This window comes from Nelusetta ayraudi, unplaced genomic scaffold, assembly GCF_046127955.1.
Source record: "Nelusetta ayraudi isolate G7.1 ecotype Tasmania unplaced genomic scaffold, CSIRO-AGI_Nayr_v1 ptg000220l, whole genome shotgun sequence".
NCBI classification, from domain to species: domain Eukaryota; kingdom Metazoa; phylum Chordata; class Actinopteri; order Tetraodontiformes; family Monacanthidae; genus Nelusetta; species Nelusetta ayraudi.
Window position 1 is genome coordinate 108,319 of NW_027466269.1, and position 21,682 is coordinate 130,000.

Below are 21,682 nucleotides of genomic sequence, written 5' to 3' on the forward strand. Positions count from 1 at the left end.
GTGGGCAGAATTGAAAGCAGCGTTTACTTGTGTTTGAGCCGCCCCTCCTCTTTTCCCTTCACCTCCACCTCAAAGTCAAGCTCTCACATCGCCAGATTTACATTTCTTTTAAACAGCGAAGCCGCCCCCCCCCTCCCATACCCGCTCCTCAGCCTTCTACTTTTCGCCTTCTCTGAATGAGAATTGATGAGGCCGGGAGAGGAACAGTTTGTTTTACATTTATGAAATGACTCACGGCTAGGGAGTCCTGCCAGAAGCTGCTGCAGTACCACGCCGCAGCGAGCCGACGCCTTCAGCGCTGGTCGCTGGTTGTTTAAAAAAAAAATGCGTCGACGTCGGCTACTAACCCGTCCGGTCAAGTGTTTTAAAGTCATTCGCGCGGCCAATAATAGATTGCAGTCGGCAGCGTCCAGGCATCTTGACGGCCACAAAAGCCAGCATATTTAAATTTTTTACAACCAAGCCGATTAAATTAACCCAGATGACAGTTTGAGGGGGTTTCTATGAGCAAATTGCCTGGACTTAATCAAGCGCTCTTACTGAAGCATCCAAATGAAAACTAATGGACTTGGGCACTCACAGTGATTGGCCAACGCGCAACAATGTGTGGGCAGGAGGCATTTCTTTTCCGAGGTGGTCGATTAAAAAAATTGGAAATTTCTACAGACGACTGGTCAGCCTATGCACCTACTCGACGTGCATCCTGACTGGTCCACTGCAAAGTTCAATCAGAGCTGACTTATTAATTCCATTTCCAGAGCCGGGGAAAGGAAAAAAAAAAAAACATTTTTTTTTTCATGTGTTGATTAAACTTGGTCAAAACTGTAAAAAATGTATGAAGCGAAGAATTAAAACTCAATATTCAAATGAGCTCATTTCTGCATGCATTATTCATAGTGCTGACATTTGTGTCATACAATTGAGCTAGCCACAAATGTTGAAAAAAAAAATAAACAGAAAATCATTTTGAAAATGAAAAAAAAAAAAGAAAATCGAAAGCACATCAAAATTATTTGACTGCAGCCTCATTTTGAAAAGGGGAAGGGGGAATTAAAAGTTTGAGTTTTTGCAACTTGAATAATTTGACCTCATTAGTTAAGTAGCATATGGCCATTAAAATACCATTAATGACCATTTGTAAAATAAAGGTTATAGATGGGGAAAAGGCCATCTGTTGAATTTGGAACTCAAACAGAATGTGGAAAAATGTTTCTGCTTTTTGCTCCATCACTTATTATGCCATAACTATAAGAGGGACGAGCGCGTCCGTCGGCCCTAATCAAACACAACTTCTGATTCAACAGCCGCTGCAGGAGCTGACAGAAGAGAGTTTGAACCGCAGATCTATATATGGGAGAGAGAGAGAGAGCGAGAGGAGAGAGGGTGCTGGCGGGGAGAAAGAGAGAGAGAGAGAAAAAAAACTTGACGTCCTCCCGTTTCGTTTTCAACAGTTTAAGCGAGCTAATCATCGCATTAGTGTTGATTAAAGGCTTCTCACGTCTCTAATCAGAAAGTTGACAGGCAGATCAAAGAGCGAACACACAAATTTTCTTGCCTTTTAATTATCGGTACAACACCACACCTCGGGCTGCTCTTCCCTGCCTATCTCCTCAAACTCGGCGGAAGACTGCGAGAGGAGATCTAACACTCTACAACAGTTCATTATCCAATAAAAGTGGAGATGAGGGGGAGAAAGCATGCACGCACGCACGCACACAGACTCGCTAACACACACAATTACGCCTATCCACACAAGGCTTTAAGGCTTTATGATTAGCGAAGACCTCGGGGAGGCCTACAGTCTTCTTTATTAACATGTCCAAAATTGGAACACCTTAATTACGTTTGTCAAAATGGGGGATTGGCGTCGAGCTCATTAGCATGTTTTGACTGGCCCTGTTGGGAGCTTCCCTCAGTGTGCTAGAATCGTTTAGCACATCAACACCTCCTGGTAAGAGCGATTTTTTTGTTGGGGTTTTTTTTTTTGGTTGCTAAATGAAGGAAACTACTTTAAAAGAAAAAAGAAAAAGGCTGTTGTATTCACTCAACATCATGGCCCTGCGTGTTTGTGCACTCGTCGAGCGAGACGCGAGCGCGGACGACGAGCTCGTCCCGGAACGAGGCGCTTGATCACGACGCCGATTCAAACGCACGGCGACGGACGCTTCACAGCCCGACTGCTCATGCCCAGCTGTTCCTCGTCAAAGTTGTTCGGAACATGAAAAATTCTGCGTCGCTTTCAGGATAAAAAAACAAAAAGAAACAGAAAAAAAATCGTTTTAGCTGCGTTTTTCGCCTTCGCAGCAGACTGGCTAGCCGACTCCCACCTGGCCCCTCCCCTCTCCATTAACGACTCCCGGAATTAATCCGTGTTACGTGGCCGATATGTAAAACAATCACGGTCCGAAACAAAAAAACAAACAGGCGGGGGGACGCGCGGTTGTCGGCGGCAATTTAGCGCTGGAGGAAAAGGAGGCGGTGGAGACGAGACATCAAACATCAGGCTGAATGGAAGGAGCCATTAGAAGAGCTTCCACTGACAGGATCTGACAGTTGGAAACACTTTAACATTATTTTCCTCAAACTTTGAATTCATTAATACTCATGAGCTGGGGAGTAGGGGGGAAAAAAGAGTGACAGGTTGTGTCGCTCCAGCCAGTTCGGTCCGGGTGAAACGCGCCGCCCGCCAGTGTTCTCGCCGCCAATTAGCGGCAAAATAGAGGCGTTTTCTTTGTACTTAATCCGCTCTTGATTACACCGCCGCATACAAAGCCTTAATCATAAACAACCTTTATAACAATTCAGCTTGTTCCAAGGTGCGGAGAAGAGAGGGGCTAAAATAATTAAAATACCTTGAGAGATTTCAAGAGGGTCAGAGGAATAATTAAAAAAATGTCTGTTGAATTTTCAGATTGGAAAACTTTCAAGGGGACCGTAAGACAAAATGTTTTTTCAGTCATCCAGCCTTTGGTTTGGTGACTGTCCATGTTTTCTGCAACCTCATGTCAGTAGAAACCACAGAACACAAAACAACAATATTAAATGAATTTCCTGTAAAATACGAGGACATGGAACCATAGAATCCTCATCACACTAACAAATCCAAACTCTTCTGTGAATGAATCATGGCAGCAATATCAAGTGTTCTATGTTTCTATCGCTGGCATACATTGTTTCTCCTACAGGCAACATAAACACAGCAGCCGGCGCCTTAATTCACAGACCATCAGATATTCCTCGGCAATGAGGTCCTCTGACGATTCTGCTTCTGACCGAGCAGCAGTCCAGCCTCTTATCACAAACATTTTGTCTGACAGCACACACACATTGTTATTGTTTATTTATTTATTTCCCTGCATTTCTCCTGAAGGAAGGGTAACACCAGCGCACATCCCTGCCCTCGTGATCGGGAAAAAAAAAAGATAACACCGCTTTCATGAGGTGGGGGGAGCGGGGACGGAGGCACTGAGCGAGCTTTTTCTTATGAACAAAAGAAAGATGCATCACAGCCTGACTGAACGATGACCAGGGCGGCAGATTATCAAAAACCTCCGCTGAGAAAAAAAAACGCTGCATGTCAGGCCGAGCTAAAGCTCTTTTCTCCCAGCGCACCTCGTCCGCTCACGCTCTTAACTCTCGGCTTTGAAGAACCTCCCTCCTTCAGGACTGCCCTTTTTATGAAGTCAATAGAAATTTGGCACACAATACATATACGAAGTCAGTATGTATGTGTGTATATATATATATATATATATATATATATATACACACATATACACAAATATTGGGCTAATTAGGCTACTGTTGCCTTTTACAACTGTTGGTGAATTCCTGAGAAGGGCCAGTTAAGTCACACCAAAGCCATCCAGCGGAGGGCGCCGCGGCCGGGGCCACGCCGCTCTTCCAGGAAGTGCAGAGAGACTCCACAATACCCAACACGCCCGCCGCCGCCTTCCACACTACTGAAGCGTATCTAAGTTTTCAGACACGGCAGAACTAATTTAATCTACCTTCTGAGGAGCCTCGGCGCCATTAAATTAATTATTCATAAAGGACATGATATTATAACTCAATTGTCGACTCAGTATAGCTGGCCCTTTTCTTTTCTTTTTTTTCAAACCTTGCTCTGCCTGTCGCTCTCTTTTGTCTTGCACTCCCCCCACCCTTGCTTTTAATCTATAACCGAGGCAATATACACTGTCACTGTTGCAGGCGAACAAAATTGCCTTCCTGTGTTTTTTTGAAGTTTGCAGATAAAGGCAACAATAGGGGTGGAGGAGGGTTTGTGCGATTACGGCGGCTCCCTGTGGATTTTTTTGCCGTGCGCCAATGGGGGCCAGCGTCGCCACAGGAAGTAAAGGAGAGGGAGAACGAGAGTGACAGAGAGGGAGAGAGAGAGAGAGAGAGAGAGAGACAGAGAGAGAGAGAGAGAGAGAGAGAGAGGGAGAGACAAACCCAGGCCCAGCTGCATCTTGTGCCTGTCTCATGGGTAGGCTAATGGGGAAGATCCGATGTTGCCGTTAACTATGTCTTCAAATGCAGGATGTGGGGACTGGACAGGAAGTGGAAGTGGGAACGGAACAGGAAGCGTAAGTGGGGACAGAAGAGGAAGCGCGGACAAAAAGTGGGGCAAGCAGGAAACCTTCACTATAGACTCATCCAGCGCACAATGACATGAATCAACTTAACACAACTAGCCCAGTCACATGCACTCAATAACATGTCCTCAGCTGGCAGGAGGACAGTCTTCGAGAGAGAGAGGGAGGGTGAGAGAGGGAGAGAGAGAGAGAGAGAGAGAGAGAGGGGTATCTCCATCAGTGGTCGGTTCACTTTTGTCTGAGGCAAAGATACTTTATATCTATTTTCCACAATAAATGAGTTTTCACTACAGCTCTTGAGTTGTTTTGACGTGTGAAAGAGCATCAATCCTCTACAAAGCCTCAACAGTGCCTGCAGCGTTACATCATGTGACTATCAGACAAACTGTGTATTTAATTTTATTTAGTTTAATGTATTTTATTCAGCAGTTATAAGGAAAAATTGGCCCTGTGCTTTGACTTATAATAACAAAATAGAGTCTGCAAGAACTTTGTCTGCCCTGTAGTTCTTCACCTGGCAGCCTCTGGATAGCAGAGCAAGTCCTGTGATGTCATCAGCCTGATTTGCATGATACTTGAAAGTCAGGCAGCTTCAGTTTTATATGGTAATCTTGAAGAGTTAGACTCATAGCCCTGCCTGGCAAAATGCTCTTCAAAACTGTGTGTTGTTGTTGTTGCTCTTTTTTTAATTATTTTTCTTCTCATAAAGCTTCTTTGTCACAACAGAAATTGATTATTATTATTATTATTATTATTATTATTATTATTATTATTATTATTATTATTATTATCATCATCAGAAAACAAATTGTGGAAAAACCTAAACATATATATTAAAAACTTGTTATCCCTTCAAAATTAAATAAAACCCTTCTTCTATATCTGGTCTGCTCTGTTTTTCAAGAAAAAAACTGAAGGCGCCTCCATGACGGTTTCTGCGGCGGCGGCGGCGGGCAGCCTCCGCTCACTCCACCCTCTCTGACTGTAATTGAGGCCGACGTGCGACAGCCCCCCCACGCCGCCCCTGGTGCCACGGCCCCGGGGTTCAGAGGGCGCACTGACGGAGGCGGGCACCGGGGACGGCGGCAGCGCCAGGTCCCGGCCTGGCACGGCCACGGCACCGAACCCTGAGGGACGCCGACCCTCCCCGCCTCCCTCGACCCCGCCGCCGCCTCACCTCTGTCACCAGGCATCTCGGGGGCTAACGAGAGGGCAGCCGCCGCTGCTTAACAATTCTGCCACATCCGTCGGGCCGCGTACGCAGGCAGCCTCCCCGCTTCCGTGCCTTCACTTTCCCCCTCGGTGTCTCTGCCTGCCTGCTGCCAGACCTTTGGTGTAATAAGTGTCAGCCTAAGGAGACAGGAGCTCATCAACACTTAATACCTGGGAGGTATATTAATGCTCTGATGGTCTGCAGGAGGGAAAAAAAAGGAGGTGGGTGGATGGTTAGCGGGGGCGCTATGTCCTCATGCAGAGATAAAGGACAAAAGCCTCAGACAACTTTTAAGGATGTTAACTTTGGCTGCGTATTCGGAAAACGTAATAAGCAGAAACCCGGAAGGATAGCAGCAAAAGCCAATATCTGTGTTTTTCTTGATCAATACTGAACAGATAGATTGGGGGTAAAAAAAAAAAACAAGACATCGGGCTGGGGGAATTTCACGGTGAGAACAGACGAGCGGAAAAAGCTGGAGATGGTGCTTCCGTTTCTCGGAAGCAGATCCTGCTCACCAGGATACGGCGGGCGGACGAAACTTTGCCTCCACAACATCAAGTGGAGCCAGAGGCCTTCAGAGGCCTTCCGCTATCCAGTTTAGATACATAATTAAAGGAACAGGGAGCGGGAGCGTGTTATTACCAATGTTTTCATTAGGCCGCGTTAACACACTGGTCTCCCTCAAGACCGGCAGACAACAGGCCAGAGAGCAGACAGGAATGGGATGCGGCCTTCCGGGTCCCAGCAAGAACCGTTGGTCCCGGTGCTGGTTCCGCAGTTCTCTGGTCCGAGTCGGAGCGCATCGGCCCTAAAAACATTTAATTTGGAGATCTGAAATTGGGGGGAAAGCGCACACAGGACACGCTTTTTTAATGATATTTTTACCCCCTCCCCCACTTTTCCCTGACATCCAGGCTTAAATTAGCCAGGATTTTTAAGATCAGGGACTGTTTTTTAGGCTATGAAAAATGGATTAAATGAAGAGGAAGTCTGGCCTAATGAGCTCCCTGGGCTACAGAGCAGCAGGGACCGCGAGGGGGGAAAGAAGGGAGACGAGCTGGAGCCTTTGAGGAAGAAGGGGGCTGCAGCCATGCCCAAAGTGTGCCAGCTTCTCCTCGCTTTGGCGCCAATGGCACAGACGGCACCTGGGCAAAGCCGCGGCCACCCTTGGACTCTGCCAAAGGAGAAGAGAGGCAAAGCAGCAAGTTAGTGTCGAACCTGAAAAGTTCTATTGGCCGCCGCGTTTCTCTTTGAGGAGAGTCCATATTTATATTCGGACCTTCTGCCGATGAGTCGGTCCTTAAAGAGGGGAGAGTGAGGTGTTTGTTCTCTGTGTGACCTTCTATGAGCAACGGGGGTGAGAATATGGAAAGTGTATGAGGGCAACATAAACCGTTTGGGGGTATTTGGAATGAAAAAGTCTTTCATCAGAGAACTGTCAGGGACGGGAGTTACTGTAAATGGGTCAAAAACAACATGAAACAAGCATAAAAATAACAACAATAGTGCAGCCGAAAGAGTCCGTTTAGTAAAGTAGGACGTGCGCGTCAGATAGATTTAGGTGTGTAAATGATTTGCATCCACTGAATGTTTTCAAACATGTAAACAGCTTCAGCTGATGGCTGACGGTTCCCTGCAGGGACTCTGACCATCTAATCAGGGCCTTCAGAAAGAGTTTTTTATGGCTCTCGCTGCTGAAAGTTCTGACTGTCATTGCCTGAAAACTCATGTATATTGTATATACACATGCACAGCGATGCTCTATCCATTTTCAGCACTTTATTTTTAATGCCTGGCATCGGAGAACCGTTAAACTTCTTTAAAGTTAATCTAAAGATCTAAAAGAGAGAGAGAGAGAGAGAGAGAGAGAGAGAGAGAGACATTGTATTTAGCCCTCTGTTTACAGTCTCATAGCAAAGAAAATGCTGGGTTTTGATTTCCACAAGTGTGAAAGGGGACAAAAACAAGGCGGTGCTAGAGAGTGCAGCCAACAACTGGCTGGAGGTTTTTATCACTGGCCTGAGAGTAACAGCATCAGCTGCCCCTTGTGACATCACAAAAGAGACTTGACTTCCAGAAGGATTTGTTTGAGGAACACATTTTCTGAAAAGTGGAGCGAGTGGAAGAAGTAGCGCACAGTAGAGTTCACTGACAGGACAGCGGCACAGATTTCTGCTGGAAAACATCAGTGGAGGGAACTTGGCCTAATACATGAGGCTGAATATTCGGCAGTTACCTTCTAGATTAAATTTCCTTTGGTCAATAGTATTTACTAACCCATAATAACTGTCTCATTGCACCTTCCAGTCCTTTATGTAGCACTAACTGGCACACACATTCAGTCTGAGCTGCTGGAACAAGGCACGTCGCCAAACCTGCAACCAACAAACTGGGACAGGCCGAGTCTTTGTGCCCAAGGAATGTCAACAACTGTCCACTGCGATAGAAAGGAGAAAGGTGGGGTCCCCCTGTGTGTGTGTGTGTGTGTGTGTGTGTGTGTGTGTGTGTGTGTGTGTGTGTCGGGGGGGGTTAAAAGAATTTGACTGGGAGGCAGTTGCTCCTGGATGGCTGCCAGCAGCGCGGAAGTGTGGATGGGAAAGGAAACCAGAGGTACTCAACTTTCAGAAACAGAAAAGTTAAAAAGAGGCGTGGCCAGTGACGCGGAGAGACGAGGAGATAGGAGAAGACAGGACGACGAGGAGGAGGTGGTGTAGGGAGAGGTGGAGGAGGTAGAGTGCAGGAGGAGGAGGAGGAGGAGGAGGAGCTGGCACATTCTTGGGCTGCCTCTCCTGACAGGGATTAGAAGCTGTCAGAGCCTCTCAACCTGCCACTCCTCTGCACTCATAGGAGGCCTGTCATTACAAATAGCCCAGATTAAAATACCACAGCGCCGGGGCTGCAGGCCTTGACCCGCGCCTGCCCGACAACACCGCCACATGTCTGGCCACACAGTCGGCCACCTTGTCGGAGGGCCGAGGGCACAGCGGAGATGGCAACAGGAGGAGAAGTGAGCAGACGGACAGACGGATACATCGAATACCTTCACTGTTACAGCTGCAGCAATCAGTGAATTGGTAAAATATGAACTAAAACAGACTGTAACCTATACAATAAATCAGATAAAATGGCATATGGAATAAAAAAGTGCTTGAGCTCTCGCACATCAAGGGAAACTACTGCAGAGGCACAGTCCCAAAATCCCACACAAGGGCTACGGAAAAAAAAAAAAAAAAGTCAAAGTAAAACAATGCAGTCTGAAGTACTCTACTGGGGATTTTTTGTACTGTCTAGTACTGCGTATTGACCTCAGAGGAAAATAGGGTTTTCTTGGTTAAACACGGATTTCTTCATATTTCTCTGTTAATCCGACTCGAAAAAGAGAGAAACGGCGTCAGCGTCGCTCCTTCGCGAGCACGAAAACGACGCGCGGCGACCCAGTGGGACGGCTGCTGATGTCAACAAGGAGCTCCTCAGGCTCTCGGCTCCGGGGCCCTTTTCCAGCGCACGCAAAACGGCTTGTAATTCCTGAACGAGGCGACGCGCACGCAAAACGGGAGAATAATGAGTGGGCCGCGTCCCGGATCTGTCTGGTGCCAACGCGAATCCTCCGCCATGACACTGAAAAATGACCCGTCTCAGCGAGATCCGGAGGGGAAGAGTCGCCCTGCTGCGTGTGACAGTCGGCAGCGGGGAGTGGAGGGGGGTGCGCTGACAGCCCAATAGGGTCGGGTTGGGGGGTGAAGTGGGGGTGTCATTAGGAGCACGCACACAAATAGACAGAATGCACACGCCATCAGACACGGGAAATTGTTGTGCTTGTCGAGAAGAAAAGGGAGGAAACGTCTCCCGACTGATATTTTCTCCCTCAAACAGAGCAGAACGCCGTGGCCGCTAACATGTCAGAGCGGCAAAGTGGCGGCGGCGGCGGAGCGTGACAGGGCTGAACACACGGCGGGCTGACAGACAAGACGAGTCGCTGCGACGACGCGCCGCGTCTCAGTTATACATAGAGCAGATTCCTGAGTGAACAGAGGAGAGGAAGTGGCTCCATGGGGGCCAGGAAGAAAAAAACTAAACAAAAACATTTGATTAAAATAGATTAACCTGAATCGGTTTGACAGTCTGGAGAGATAAAAGTGATCCCCTATGGGATCGGGCCAATTCCTCTGGTGGTTCTTAGAAAAGCAGGCGGAAGTCACATTATTAACCCCGGGGGGTTTGGCGCAGCAGAACACATCACGACAGATCTTGACTTTTAACTTCTGTTGTTTTGTTTTCTGGCCGCAAATAGCAGCGATGGCAGGTCTTTGATACCTGGACAGCCGGCGAGAGACGACGGGACGACGACGGCCGTCGCTCTGGCGAATGTAAATGAGTGCACTTGAAGAAGTTGACGGATGGGTGGGGGAGAAAGACAGGGGGGGGCTGAGTGACATAGAATGATGCGCAATTAGGCCCAGTGTACGTTCAATTGTCCAAACGTGGGCTGACGGAGACGAGCGACGGAGATGAAAGCAAAACCAGCCGGGAAAGTTTTGGGAAACAAAGTCTGCAAGGGTGGGTGGTTGAGAGGTTGGGGGGGGGGGCAGCAACATGAAAATCCTAAATGCTGCTACGCGGCCAAATCATTCAAGGCAAGATGCCTCCTTGTGCAAAATGAACAGCAAGCAAAATGTCGTTTTTTTTTCCCAGAGACGGTTTGACTACAACACATTTTCTAAGAAGCTCTGTTCAAGGAAGAGCCTGAGCTCCTCGTTCGGAGGCGGGAAGACGCTGCAAAATGAGGAATGAAAAGGAGGAAAACAAGGTGAGGACAGAGGTGAATGCGAGACACAAGCAGCAGACAGTTCATCTGCGCAGCGAGTCAGGTGGAGGAGATGCTGCTGCTGCTGCTGCGAGTTTTACCCGAGCGGGTGAAACCTGAGCATCTGAAGATGTTTCATTGAAGATACGCATCACTCAGTGGCAACACCTGTCCAGCAGTCACCCAAAGGACTCTCGTTCTCTTTTTATTAATGCTAACGGCTACCTATGGTAAAAAAAAAAAAAAAACAGACCAAAAAAGAGGAAATGATACACAGGCTAAAAGCAATCGGCAGCTGTTAATGACACTGCTATGTCACTGTTTCTGAGGTCACGTGTCCTGTCCGCTTTAGCTCAGACCTTCTGATTTGCTGACAACGCCTCACGCGCACAGCCTATATCGCCCCCTATTGATTTGACAGCCTGCACGTGTGCAGATCAGAATGCCAGTTCGGTTTAACTTTTCCCAAAGCATAGAAAAAAATTCAGCCATACGGGAGAAATTTGCGCAAATGATCTCAGGATGGATCTGAAGGTTTTTCCCACTTCTCTGCTGACATCAAACTCTTTTTGGCAAAAAAGATGTACAAAAGAAGCCCCTCAACTAATTAAAATAACAAACAAATCTCTCCCCCCCCCCACCACCACCACCACCACCAAAAAAAGCCAACCTTGCCTCCCTGCCGTGCAGAATACGATACTCAGACGGTACCGGCGTGTAATGTATAATGTATGGCCACTCGCTCAGCGCACGTGAAAATATGTACATATTCCAAAGCAATGAGGCGGTACACAAGAGCAAGTGGCAAGCAGGAAGAAGTGAGTGTGTGTGCGTGCGTGTGCATGCGTGTGTGCGTACAAACTCCTGATAGTGACCCCAAACCTCATCTCCAGGGCATAAATAAACATGTGCGTGCGAGCAAGCCTGTGGATTATAATCAGAGAGAAAAAGGGGAACCAAATTTATTCTGCGGCGGTCATTAATATTTCAGGCCTGTAACGGTAGCCCATGTGAAAGAGCATGAATGATTAATTTAAACATCACCTCTGTCACAATCCCTTACCAGGCCCGGCCCGTGATCCACCTTTGAGAATAGTAAACAAAAGGTGGGCCTTCTCTAGTTTTGTTGTCGTTGCGGTTGTTGTTGTTGTTGCGGTGGTGGTGGTGGTGGTGGTGGTGGTGGTAGAGGTGGCAGTTTGGTTTGGTTTGGTTTGGTTGGTTTGGCAAGTTTCCTGTCTGCACAGTCGCGGGTGAGCTGTTGAGCTGTGTTGTTGGACAAGTGGGTTGTCTTTGGGGTTTACTTGTGACTTGTAACGTTGTGGTTGATGCAGGATGCGTTCTTTGGCAGCCGCCCAGTATGGGGAAGGCGCTGCTTTTTGTAACCATAGAGTGGATGTGGTATCACAGTGTTGCTGTCTGTTAGCCTCCTGATTGTATGTGTACATTAACTGTTATACAAGCACAAATGTATCTGATTGAATCCCAGTGATTTATTTGCACTGATAATATTTATGTCCTAATTGCACTTTGTATATGATATATATGAGTGCACGGATTTATTTATATATATATACATATATGTGTATATATGTATATATATATATACATATATATATATACATATATGTATATATATATATGTATATATATATGTATATATATATATGTATATATATACATATATGTATATATATATATATATACATATATATATACATATATACGTATATACATATATGTATATATACATATATGTATATATATACGTATATGTATATATATATATATATGCATACATATACGTATATATACATATATATATACGTATATGTATACATACATATACGTATATATACATATATATATATACGTATATGTATACATATATATATACATATATATATACGTATATGTATATATATATACGTATATATACATATACGTATATATATATACGTATATATACATATACGTATATATATATATATATATATATATACATATATGTATATATACGTATATATACATATATATATACATATATGTATATATACGTATATATACATATATATATATACGTATATGTATATATACATATATACGTATATATATATATACGTATATATACATATATACGTATATATATATATACGTATACGTATATATATATATATATATACATATACGTATACGTATATATATATATATATATATACATATACGTATATATATATATATATATACGTATACGTATATATATATATATATATACGTATACGTATATATATATATATATATATACGTATACGTATATATATATATATATATATACGTATACGTATACGTATATATATATATATATATATACGTATACGTATATATATATATATATATATATATATATATATGTATATATATATATATATATATATATATATATATATATATATATATATACGTATATATATATATATATATACGTATATATATATATATATATATATATATATATATATATATATATATATACATATATATATATATGTACATACACATATATATATATATGTACATACACACATATAAACATACGTCCTTTGGGTGACCATACAGGGACCTTGAAAACAGGACAATACTGTTCAAACTATGATTGATGATTTACACCATTTTTTTTCTTTCAACTACAAAATAAGAAGATGCATAAATTACCAAATTACACCAACTAACCTTGCAAACAAGCTACTAATTCACCAACTGTGGCACCAAGTCATTCCTGGTTGCCAACAAAAAAAAAAAACAGTTTAGTGGCATAAACACCTGCTCAGTCTGTCATTTGGCCCTTCAGGGATAAATAAAGTTTTTTTTTTGGAATATCAGGCTGCGATTCAGGTCGTCCAAGCAGGCTGACAGCCCCCTTTTAGCACCTTTACCGCAGCAGGGTGGAGTGGAGTGCACAGCGATGAGTGGGTGGGGTCCTATCAAACTGACGGATGCCCCATGCCTTGTGTAGTTTTGACTTGTTTGTTGTGGAGGGCGTGTTTATGTGACGTTTGTTTGACAAGTGGAAGAATCAAAAGAAGTCGGGATCCATCGATCAGACCACTGACGCCACCACTTCCCTTCTAAAGGGCCCCGAGGACCGTGTGTGTGCGTGTGGCAGTGGTGAGTAACCAAAAACTAAGTTTGTGACTCCATATTTGTTTATCAATGAACTATTGACTCCTGTGTTTTTAATGCTCCCTCTGCAGGAGAGAGAAAAATCACGGGGGGGGGGTTTATGTGCTTGTTTGTTTGTTTTTTCTTAGAGATAATTTATTAAGAGCTAACGTGTGTGTGTGTGTGCGTGCGTGCGTGCGTTCGTTCGTGTGTGTGTGTGCACATGCATGCGCACGTGCACGGGGCTACCTGCAGAGCAGCCAGCCTACGGGGACAAACGGAGGGAGGGGTGACACTGATGCGATGCGCTGGCACGTGCCCCGGGGTGGTTTTGGTGTGGTTGTCATTTTGTTGTTTTCCGCGCGGCTCCCCCTTCGTCACTCACACAGCCCGCATTATTCAAATGCGTCGCTTTAAAGTGGCATAAATAAATAATGAATTTGCGAGCAGATTGATTGATGAACGGTGATGGAGGAATATTTGGGGAGGCTGGGTAGGGTGGAGGGGGGCGGGAGGGAGTTGGGGGGGTGATTTTTTTTTTTTTTTTTTTTTCTTCTTTCCCAAAGATTTTCTTGTTGTTTGGACAAAGTCTTTGACAGGCACTTTTGTCCCGGAGGGAGTTTGAGTGCATCAGAAACGAGTGCAGGAGGGTGAGATGGATGCTGTCTCACTGAGCGGTGTGCTCGTGTGTGTGTGTGTGTGTGTGTGTGTGTGTGTGTGTGTGTGTGTGTGTGTGTGTGTGTGTGTGTGTGTGTGAAACAGTGAGTGTGTGATTCCAATTTAAAACAGAACTTCGCTTATTTTTTTAAAGAAACAAATACATGAACAAACAAATAAATAAATAAATAAATAAATGACAAAAATAAATAAATAAATGAAATAAATAAATAAATAAATAAATAATACATAAATGAAGAAGTTCCACTCTCTAAAATAGTTATTGGGATAAACTGGCTTTGCCGGTCAATAACTTAAAAGGAAAAACCAAGTGTGTCAAGAGGTCAGACACTGAACAAGTAGAGCAGAGAGAAACATTATACAGCGAGTACGCACACACACACACACACACACACACACACACACACACACACACACACACACACATTCCCTTTCAACAGAATACACACATTCACACAGGCGCGCAAAACGGAAATTAACATGACAGAAGATTACATATGGGTTCACAGAGTCTTGAACTTTTTTTTTTTCGTTTTATTTTTATTTTATTTTTTTCTTTTCTCCCTCACAAATATACATGTTACAACACGGTGCCCCACCCCACCCCCCCACCCCCCCACTCCAAACAAATCTCCATAGCTTATGGGACCTGGGGAGGTCAGCGCGCATCTGAAACTTCCTTGTCTTTCCCCAGAAAGAAAATGTGTGGGACTTGAAAGCAGCGGCAACTCGCTGACTCTCTCTCCTCTATAGTTCCTAAAGCCAATGCAGATCAATACGCAGCCATACATACCACAACTGGAACAACTCCTGTCAAAGGTTACTTCTCTCTCCCTCTCCCTCTCTCTTCTGTTCCTCTCTCTCCCTTTTAGCAGGGCGGAGGAGGAGGAGGATGAGGAGAAGCGGAAAAGAGCAAATGAAGTGGGGGGGGGGGGTGGGGGGGGGGGATGGAGTGGTGGACTGGGGGGGGGGGGGTGCGGGAGGGCAGAAGAGGAGGAGACGGGCTGCAGAGAAGTGAGAGGAGAGCGAGGAAGACAAACCAAAAATGATCCCGTTCTTATTGCCGCACAACTCTCCGGTGCTAATGGGTTTTGACACATCGCCAGCAGGCCAAAGGGAGGGGGGTTGATGGAGGGGGGAGGAGGGGGGGTTGGGGGTGGTCTTGGGCTGGGGGTGAGTAGTCGATAGTGGTGTGCGGCGGTGGCCAGGGGGCTAGCGGCGGCGGCTAGGGCCAAACCCCTGGTACCGGCAGTGGGCTGTGGGGCCTGACCACTAATCATTAGAAAGTCAATGAGTCCTCCAGCGCTCGCAGCTACGCCAGCACTTCCCAGGGAGCCACGGCTTGCAAGGAGCCCAGCAAGGGCCCCCGACTTCAACACACACACACACACACACGCGCGCAAGACAACGCTTTGCTATGTGTGCTCCGTGCATGCAAAAACACAAAAGGTGTGAGAGGGAGAGGAGGAGGAGGAAGAAGAAGAAGAAGGTGATGAAGATGAAGAGGATGAATATGAAGAAGAAGAGGAAGAAGATGAAGGAAAGAAAGAAGATGAAGAAAAAGAAGATGATGAATATGAAGAAGAAGAAGAGGAAGAAGATAAAGATGAAGAAGAAGAAGAAGAAAAAGAGAAATATGCAGAAACAGGAACAAGATGAAGAAAAAGATAAAGAAGAGGAAGGAGAAGAAGAGAAAGAAGAAGAAAAGAAGAAACAGCTGCAGGCTACACGCATAACCTGCATGTGCATAACGTGTGCAATGTCTCTGTGGGTGGAAACTTTTTAAACTGAGTGGCAAAAAAAAAAAAGAGAGAGAGAGAGAGAAAAAAACTTAACCCGCACACACGTGTTCCCTGACGCGTGCGGTGTCACCCGGCAGCCTTTGATGCAGCCTCTCGGTGACGGAGCCATGCAGTGGACGGCGGCTCTCCGGAGACGCGGCGCCGGGTCACACACCCGGAAACCCACACATGCATTTTTTAAAAGCCCGACACCCGTCCTGACACACGGCTTAGGACCGGACTGCCAAATGAGGAGAATTTTCTTTTCTTTTCTTTCAAATTTGGGGCGAGCGTCTTAATTGAACGACGCGATCCACCACTAATCGTGACCACCGGACGCCCGTTAGGATGAAGGTGGGTGCGGCAGGTGGCCGCTGCTGTTCTGGACGGGCGGCGAGGACGCAGGAGCAGGACGTGACGCGAGGTGGATGTTTCCGGGGGTTGAAAGAAGCCACCTCATTAATATTGTATTGAGCGTTTTAGCGCATGCGGACTCTCGGGGAGTTCACTGACAGTTGACAGACGTGCCGTTAGAAAATATCGCTGAGGTGAGTTTTGCATTACAAGGGAGCTACGGAGAACAAAAAGAAAGAGAGAGAAAAAAAAATAAACAAGTTTGAGCCTTTACAGCACGTGTTAGTTTGAAATGGAGGAAGTCAAAGTATCCGTGCATTTGACAAAATAGGTTTTACAGTTTTGTAACTATGGGACATCTCTCAAAATGTTCTTCTTTCATCAACGTTGTGACGTGACGTGAAACAACATCTCAGAGGAGAGAAAGTGACGTTCAGCAGTTTGGTTTTGTGCTTTGTATAGATGTAAAAAAAAAAGAAAAAGAAAAAGAAACAGACGAACGGCGGGATTTTCCTGATGAGCCTGAGACTCACTGGGTTAAATGAGACACTAACAAGATTTTGAATTTCTACAAGACGGATATTGCAACTTGTAAAGCGCTGCGGTCGTGCCGGAAACGGCCGGTGCGAATCCAAAAATAAAAATCGATGGACTTGTGGCCTCGGCAGCCTGCCTCTGATCGATGGAGCCTGCAATCAAACTTTTCGCCACCGCCACACCCATCGATCGACTCCATTGATCCCGACGCTCGGCCTCCCTTTTAGGAGAAGGACCGTATGGATGTTGAGCGCTGGAGGACCCCAGCTGGCCGTTACGGTGACCTCTGACCTTGGTGTTAATCCCCAAACAAAAGCTAGAATTTATGTGAACCAATACAGTCTGACCTAGAACCATTGAGGAGGGGAAGGGGGCGGGGCTTAAGCAGCGTGGTGCCGAAAACTCGGCTCATCCGGTGACATCATCGCCGACTTTAACTTTTAAATTCTGCGTACGACTTGGAGGGAAGTTTGCAAGAAAGTCGCGGCGGAGGGTCGGCTGCTGATGCTGCTTCTGCTGCTGCTGCTGCTTCTGCGCGGACGACGACGGCATCAAACAGATTAAAAAGCGAGAGGCAATCAAGACAAGAAGGGGAGTGGGAGGAAGAGGGAGGCGGGGTCACCCGGGGTGGGGCAGCCAGGACCGCCGGGCTGGGCGAGGGATTGGCGTTCACTCAGCCGGCTCACTGATGTGCCGCCAGGCCCTTTGAAGGGATTATTAACACATTTTGATTACTCTGGTCCACTTGTCACACAAAATATAACCTCCAGCGGGACTATGAATCGGCGGCGCCGCCTTTCTTGTGCCGCCTCTCTAAAGCCGCACTTCCCTTCTCCCCTCGTCCCGAAAACAAGCCACTCGTCGCATTGTGTGACGTCTCCGAGACGTCTGGATGTGAGACCACCAGCCGCTGGCCGACCATTTAAAGAGCATCCAGCGCGCTGGTTTAGAAAAACTTTGCATCCAATCAGGGCTCAGGGTCATTTTTCTTTGTCGTGGATCAGACGCTGTGGAGTCCGATTTTAGCGACAGGGCATCAGTCACTTCCGAAGGCAATAAAAGGCAAGAGGTTCCGCAAAATGTCGCAGTTTTCTTAAGCAAACTTTTGAAAATTAAGTTAATGAACATTTAAAACACAATCTGTGCCGTCCTCATGAGGTCACAGGGCGGAGCCACGTGGAGGAGATGGAGGGAGGCTGCAATCATTCCTGGAAGTCAGCCAGCTGCCCTCAGAACAAGATATGTTGTTCTGAAATTAACCATATTAGTCAATCAACTCATATTTGTCTGAAGCAGTTCGCTATAATTCAAAAAAAAAAGAAACACTTTTGACAAGCCAGTGACCCAACTCTTGTGAATTAGAGAATTATCTTTTTCTTTTTTTTTGATGTTTTCAATAAAAAGAAATTATGATATTCTTCAAAGTGCACATTAAAAGATTTGATGGAAATGACTTCCTGCTTCACAAGTAGCTGAAATTAAGCAAATGAAGCAAAGCAAAATCTTTGAATTTCTATAAGAATAGACAATATTTGATAGAGTGCGGACCATTTAGTTTCCAAGAGTGTGTTTTTATGTAAGAGACATTCTGAGCCTGAAATCTGATTTTTTTTTTTTTTTTTTTTTTTTTTTAAACTATTCTGATCATGAGCAGCATCTTATGTTTGTGGCTCTGGAAAAGAAGGGAAAGAGTTACAAGAGAAGAAGAAGAAGGGAAAGGCTCAATAATACTTCTCTCCTTCCTTCAGGACTTTATTTGAAATCTGAATGGAGACGGACTGACACATAAAGTATCGTAATGCACGTGCACAAGTTTATGACTACAATAAAAACGTGTGTGTGTGTGTGTGTGTGTGTGTGTGTGTGTGTGTGTGTGTGAGTGCTCCACATGTCACTGCTCAGCCTCGCTGGATGCAGATGGACGGAAATAAAAAAGCTGCTAAATGTGTCAGTTGGAACTATTTTAAGTGAGCCGACAGATTTCTAAAATAGAGAGAGCGGGAATGTGACTGCGTCTGGACTGATGGCTGAAGGCCGAGAGACAAACCATGTCGTCTTTTCATGTCACTTCACTACAGCACGACAAATGCATTCATTCGTTAAGAAGCACGAAATCTGAAAGTCAAAGACGAGCGCTGCTGTCAAAAACCTTCAAATACATGAAACTAAATCAGAGCAGCCCAACTAAACAAACAAGTCCCCCATGTACAGACTTGAATGTAACCATCTGAGCTATTAGTTTTTTTGTTTTTTTTTTAACTTATTACCTTAAAAATTAAAGTGTAAATTCAGCCACATCCATTTGGTTACAGTTCCACAGCGTGACACTTCTCTGTAACCAAAGTGACCAGAGACATTTGAGTCCTGTCAACTTTGACTTTGTCCCCCCCCCAAAGACAAACCCATCTACTCAGATTCTTTCCACTTCTCTTTTCCAGCTCCTTGACGCTGACGCAGCTGCTCACCCCGTCACTTCAAGAGCCAATGAAACAGATGATAACAGACAAGAAATCACACATTTCCTCCCCAAATAACGCAGCCTCGTTTTTGATTTTTTTTGTTTTGTTTTGTTTTGTTTTTTTGTTGTCTTTTCCAGGAAGTGAGTCGGGAGATTCGCAAGGTAAGAAAAAAAATGGCACAACAACAACAACAACAACTACAACAACAAAGGGAGGCAAACGCAGCAGCAGCAGCAGCAGCAGCGAGTCAAACAGAGACGTGAGGGAATCAAGTGAACGGAAGAGTGGCTTTCACTGTGAACCTCAGCATCACTTACTGTGATAAGCTGGGCCCAACACATGAGAGGGAGGACGTCCCTCTTTGTAGACCATCAACTAACTGCGCAATCTCGCTCTGTGTGTGAAATGTATATTCATAAACAGACGGGAGTGTCGAGCAAAAAGGAGCCATTTGCAAACATGCACATGATCTGTGCGCCCGGGAGGGGTCTGTAGGGGGGGGGTGGGGTGTAGGGTAGCGGGGGGAGGGTGTCGGGGGGGCAACGCCGGACATCAAACGAGGTCGGGAGCGGCGGGGCTAAATGTAGGCCAGGCCACGGCCGGCGAGAGGAGCGAGGAGGGAGGCGATAGGCTGCTGCACGGGGTGGGCGGAGCCGTGCGGTGAAGGCTGAGAGCCCAGGTCCCCGGCCGGGAGGAGCTCAGGTGCGAGTTGTGAGGAGGCACCTTCTGTTGCCCCCCGAAAAACCTCCGCAACCCCCCCCGGGGTCCCAGCCCGGATGGACGGATGGACGGACGGACGGATGTGGCTGCTCTGGTTCGGCCCCAATAAATTCAGGTGGCTCAAGACGCAGCGGCCTCGTCACTCAGTGCCACACACACACACACACACGCGAAACCAGCGAGCGCACACACTCCTGGAGTTACGTGTGTGTCCTGCATTTTTGCTTTCGTTTTTAAATTTAAAAAATCCAAATCTTTTTCGCTCCTTCTTATTTTGCCGATGCTCTGATTTCACACCGCCAGTTTGCAGATTCTTCTTTAAAAAAAATGTTTTTTAACTTTGACCCCCTCGATCCCTCCACTTCTCTCCGCAAAAACAGCTGCAACATCCAGGCTTAAAGGTGCTGCAAAAGGCTGTGAGAAAGAGAAAAAATAAGCAAAACCCAAAACATGAAAGTTAAGCGCCAACAGTTGCTCCGCTCAGCTCGACACTCCAGCAGGCTGAACCTCTGGCTGACTCTGCCCACACCCAGACTGAAGCCCGGCCCACGGAGGGCCCCCAGCATATCTTAACACTGGGGCGCCGGGCACCCATGTGAGCGGCGCCACTAAAGTTGCGGCTGCGTGTCACAGCGTTCTTTGGTTTTTGTTCCACTGGCGTTTATGATCAGTGGCGAGAGAGAGAAAAAAAAACAACCAAACAAGACGACTTGAGCAGATGTTGCTGCTGCTGCTGCTGCTGCTGCTGCTGCTGCTGCTGCTCTGCTACTTCCTCTGTATGTCCTGAGTCGCAAGTCACGGCGTGTCCTCATCCTGATGACTGTGAACTTTATTGGCACTGCGTGGCTGACAAACACGCAGGCAGGTGGACAGACCTTCGGGGACCCACAACAAGGGACGCAGCCACGTGGCAACACAAGCCTCCGTGTGAAGATTCTTGTCGTGCTGTTGTAAAGGGACAACTTGACTCGCTAGAGGTGCATTTGGCATTTATTAAGCAAAAACAGAACAGGGGAAGTTACAATACGTGCAAAATAAAGTGGCGTTAGTGTGTTTTAGTTGTAGTCTGCCAGCGTCGGGCAAGTTTCTCAATTTTCTCAATTTTTTTTTAAATTTCTTGAATCAGGGAAACAATCTGCCTTAAATCATATGATTTAAAACTGCATTTTGCAACTTTTGCTATGCGACTAGATCCGTGCAGGTGTGCAGGATGCAAAGGACGATGGGTACATGGGCTGATGGTAAGTGTAGCTCCCAAAAAAATAACAACATTTTTTCACCCAGATGACCAAATACACTTAAATACAGTTAAACGTTATAAGAAGTGCCTTCTCATGGAAATGTTTTTCCTTTACTCCTGTCTTCATTGTAGATACATA

At 45.7% G+C, this 21,682-nt stretch overlaps 1 protein-coding gene across 7 annotated transcripts in view; it reads right to left on the bottom strand.

Moving 5' to 3' along the window:
* Positions 1–21,682, bottom strand: part of vti1a (vesicle transport through interaction with t-SNAREs 1A) — a 125,767-nt gene that overhangs the window by 54,072 nt on the left and 50,013 nt on the right. The window contains exon 7 of one of the 7 annotated variants that reach the window (XM_076016220.1): positions 5,438–6,988. The exons of 5 other annotated variants lie outside the window; for them this stretch is intronic. In XM_076016220.1, coding sequence (XP_075872335.1) covers positions 6,810–6,988 — 179 coding nt within the window. In that variant the 3' untranslated portion in view covers positions 5,438–6,809. Of the gene's footprint in view, positions 1–5,437; positions 6,989–21,682 lie in introns of those variants that run through there. One more of the 7 variants, XM_076016221.1, reaches the window with a different exon arrangement.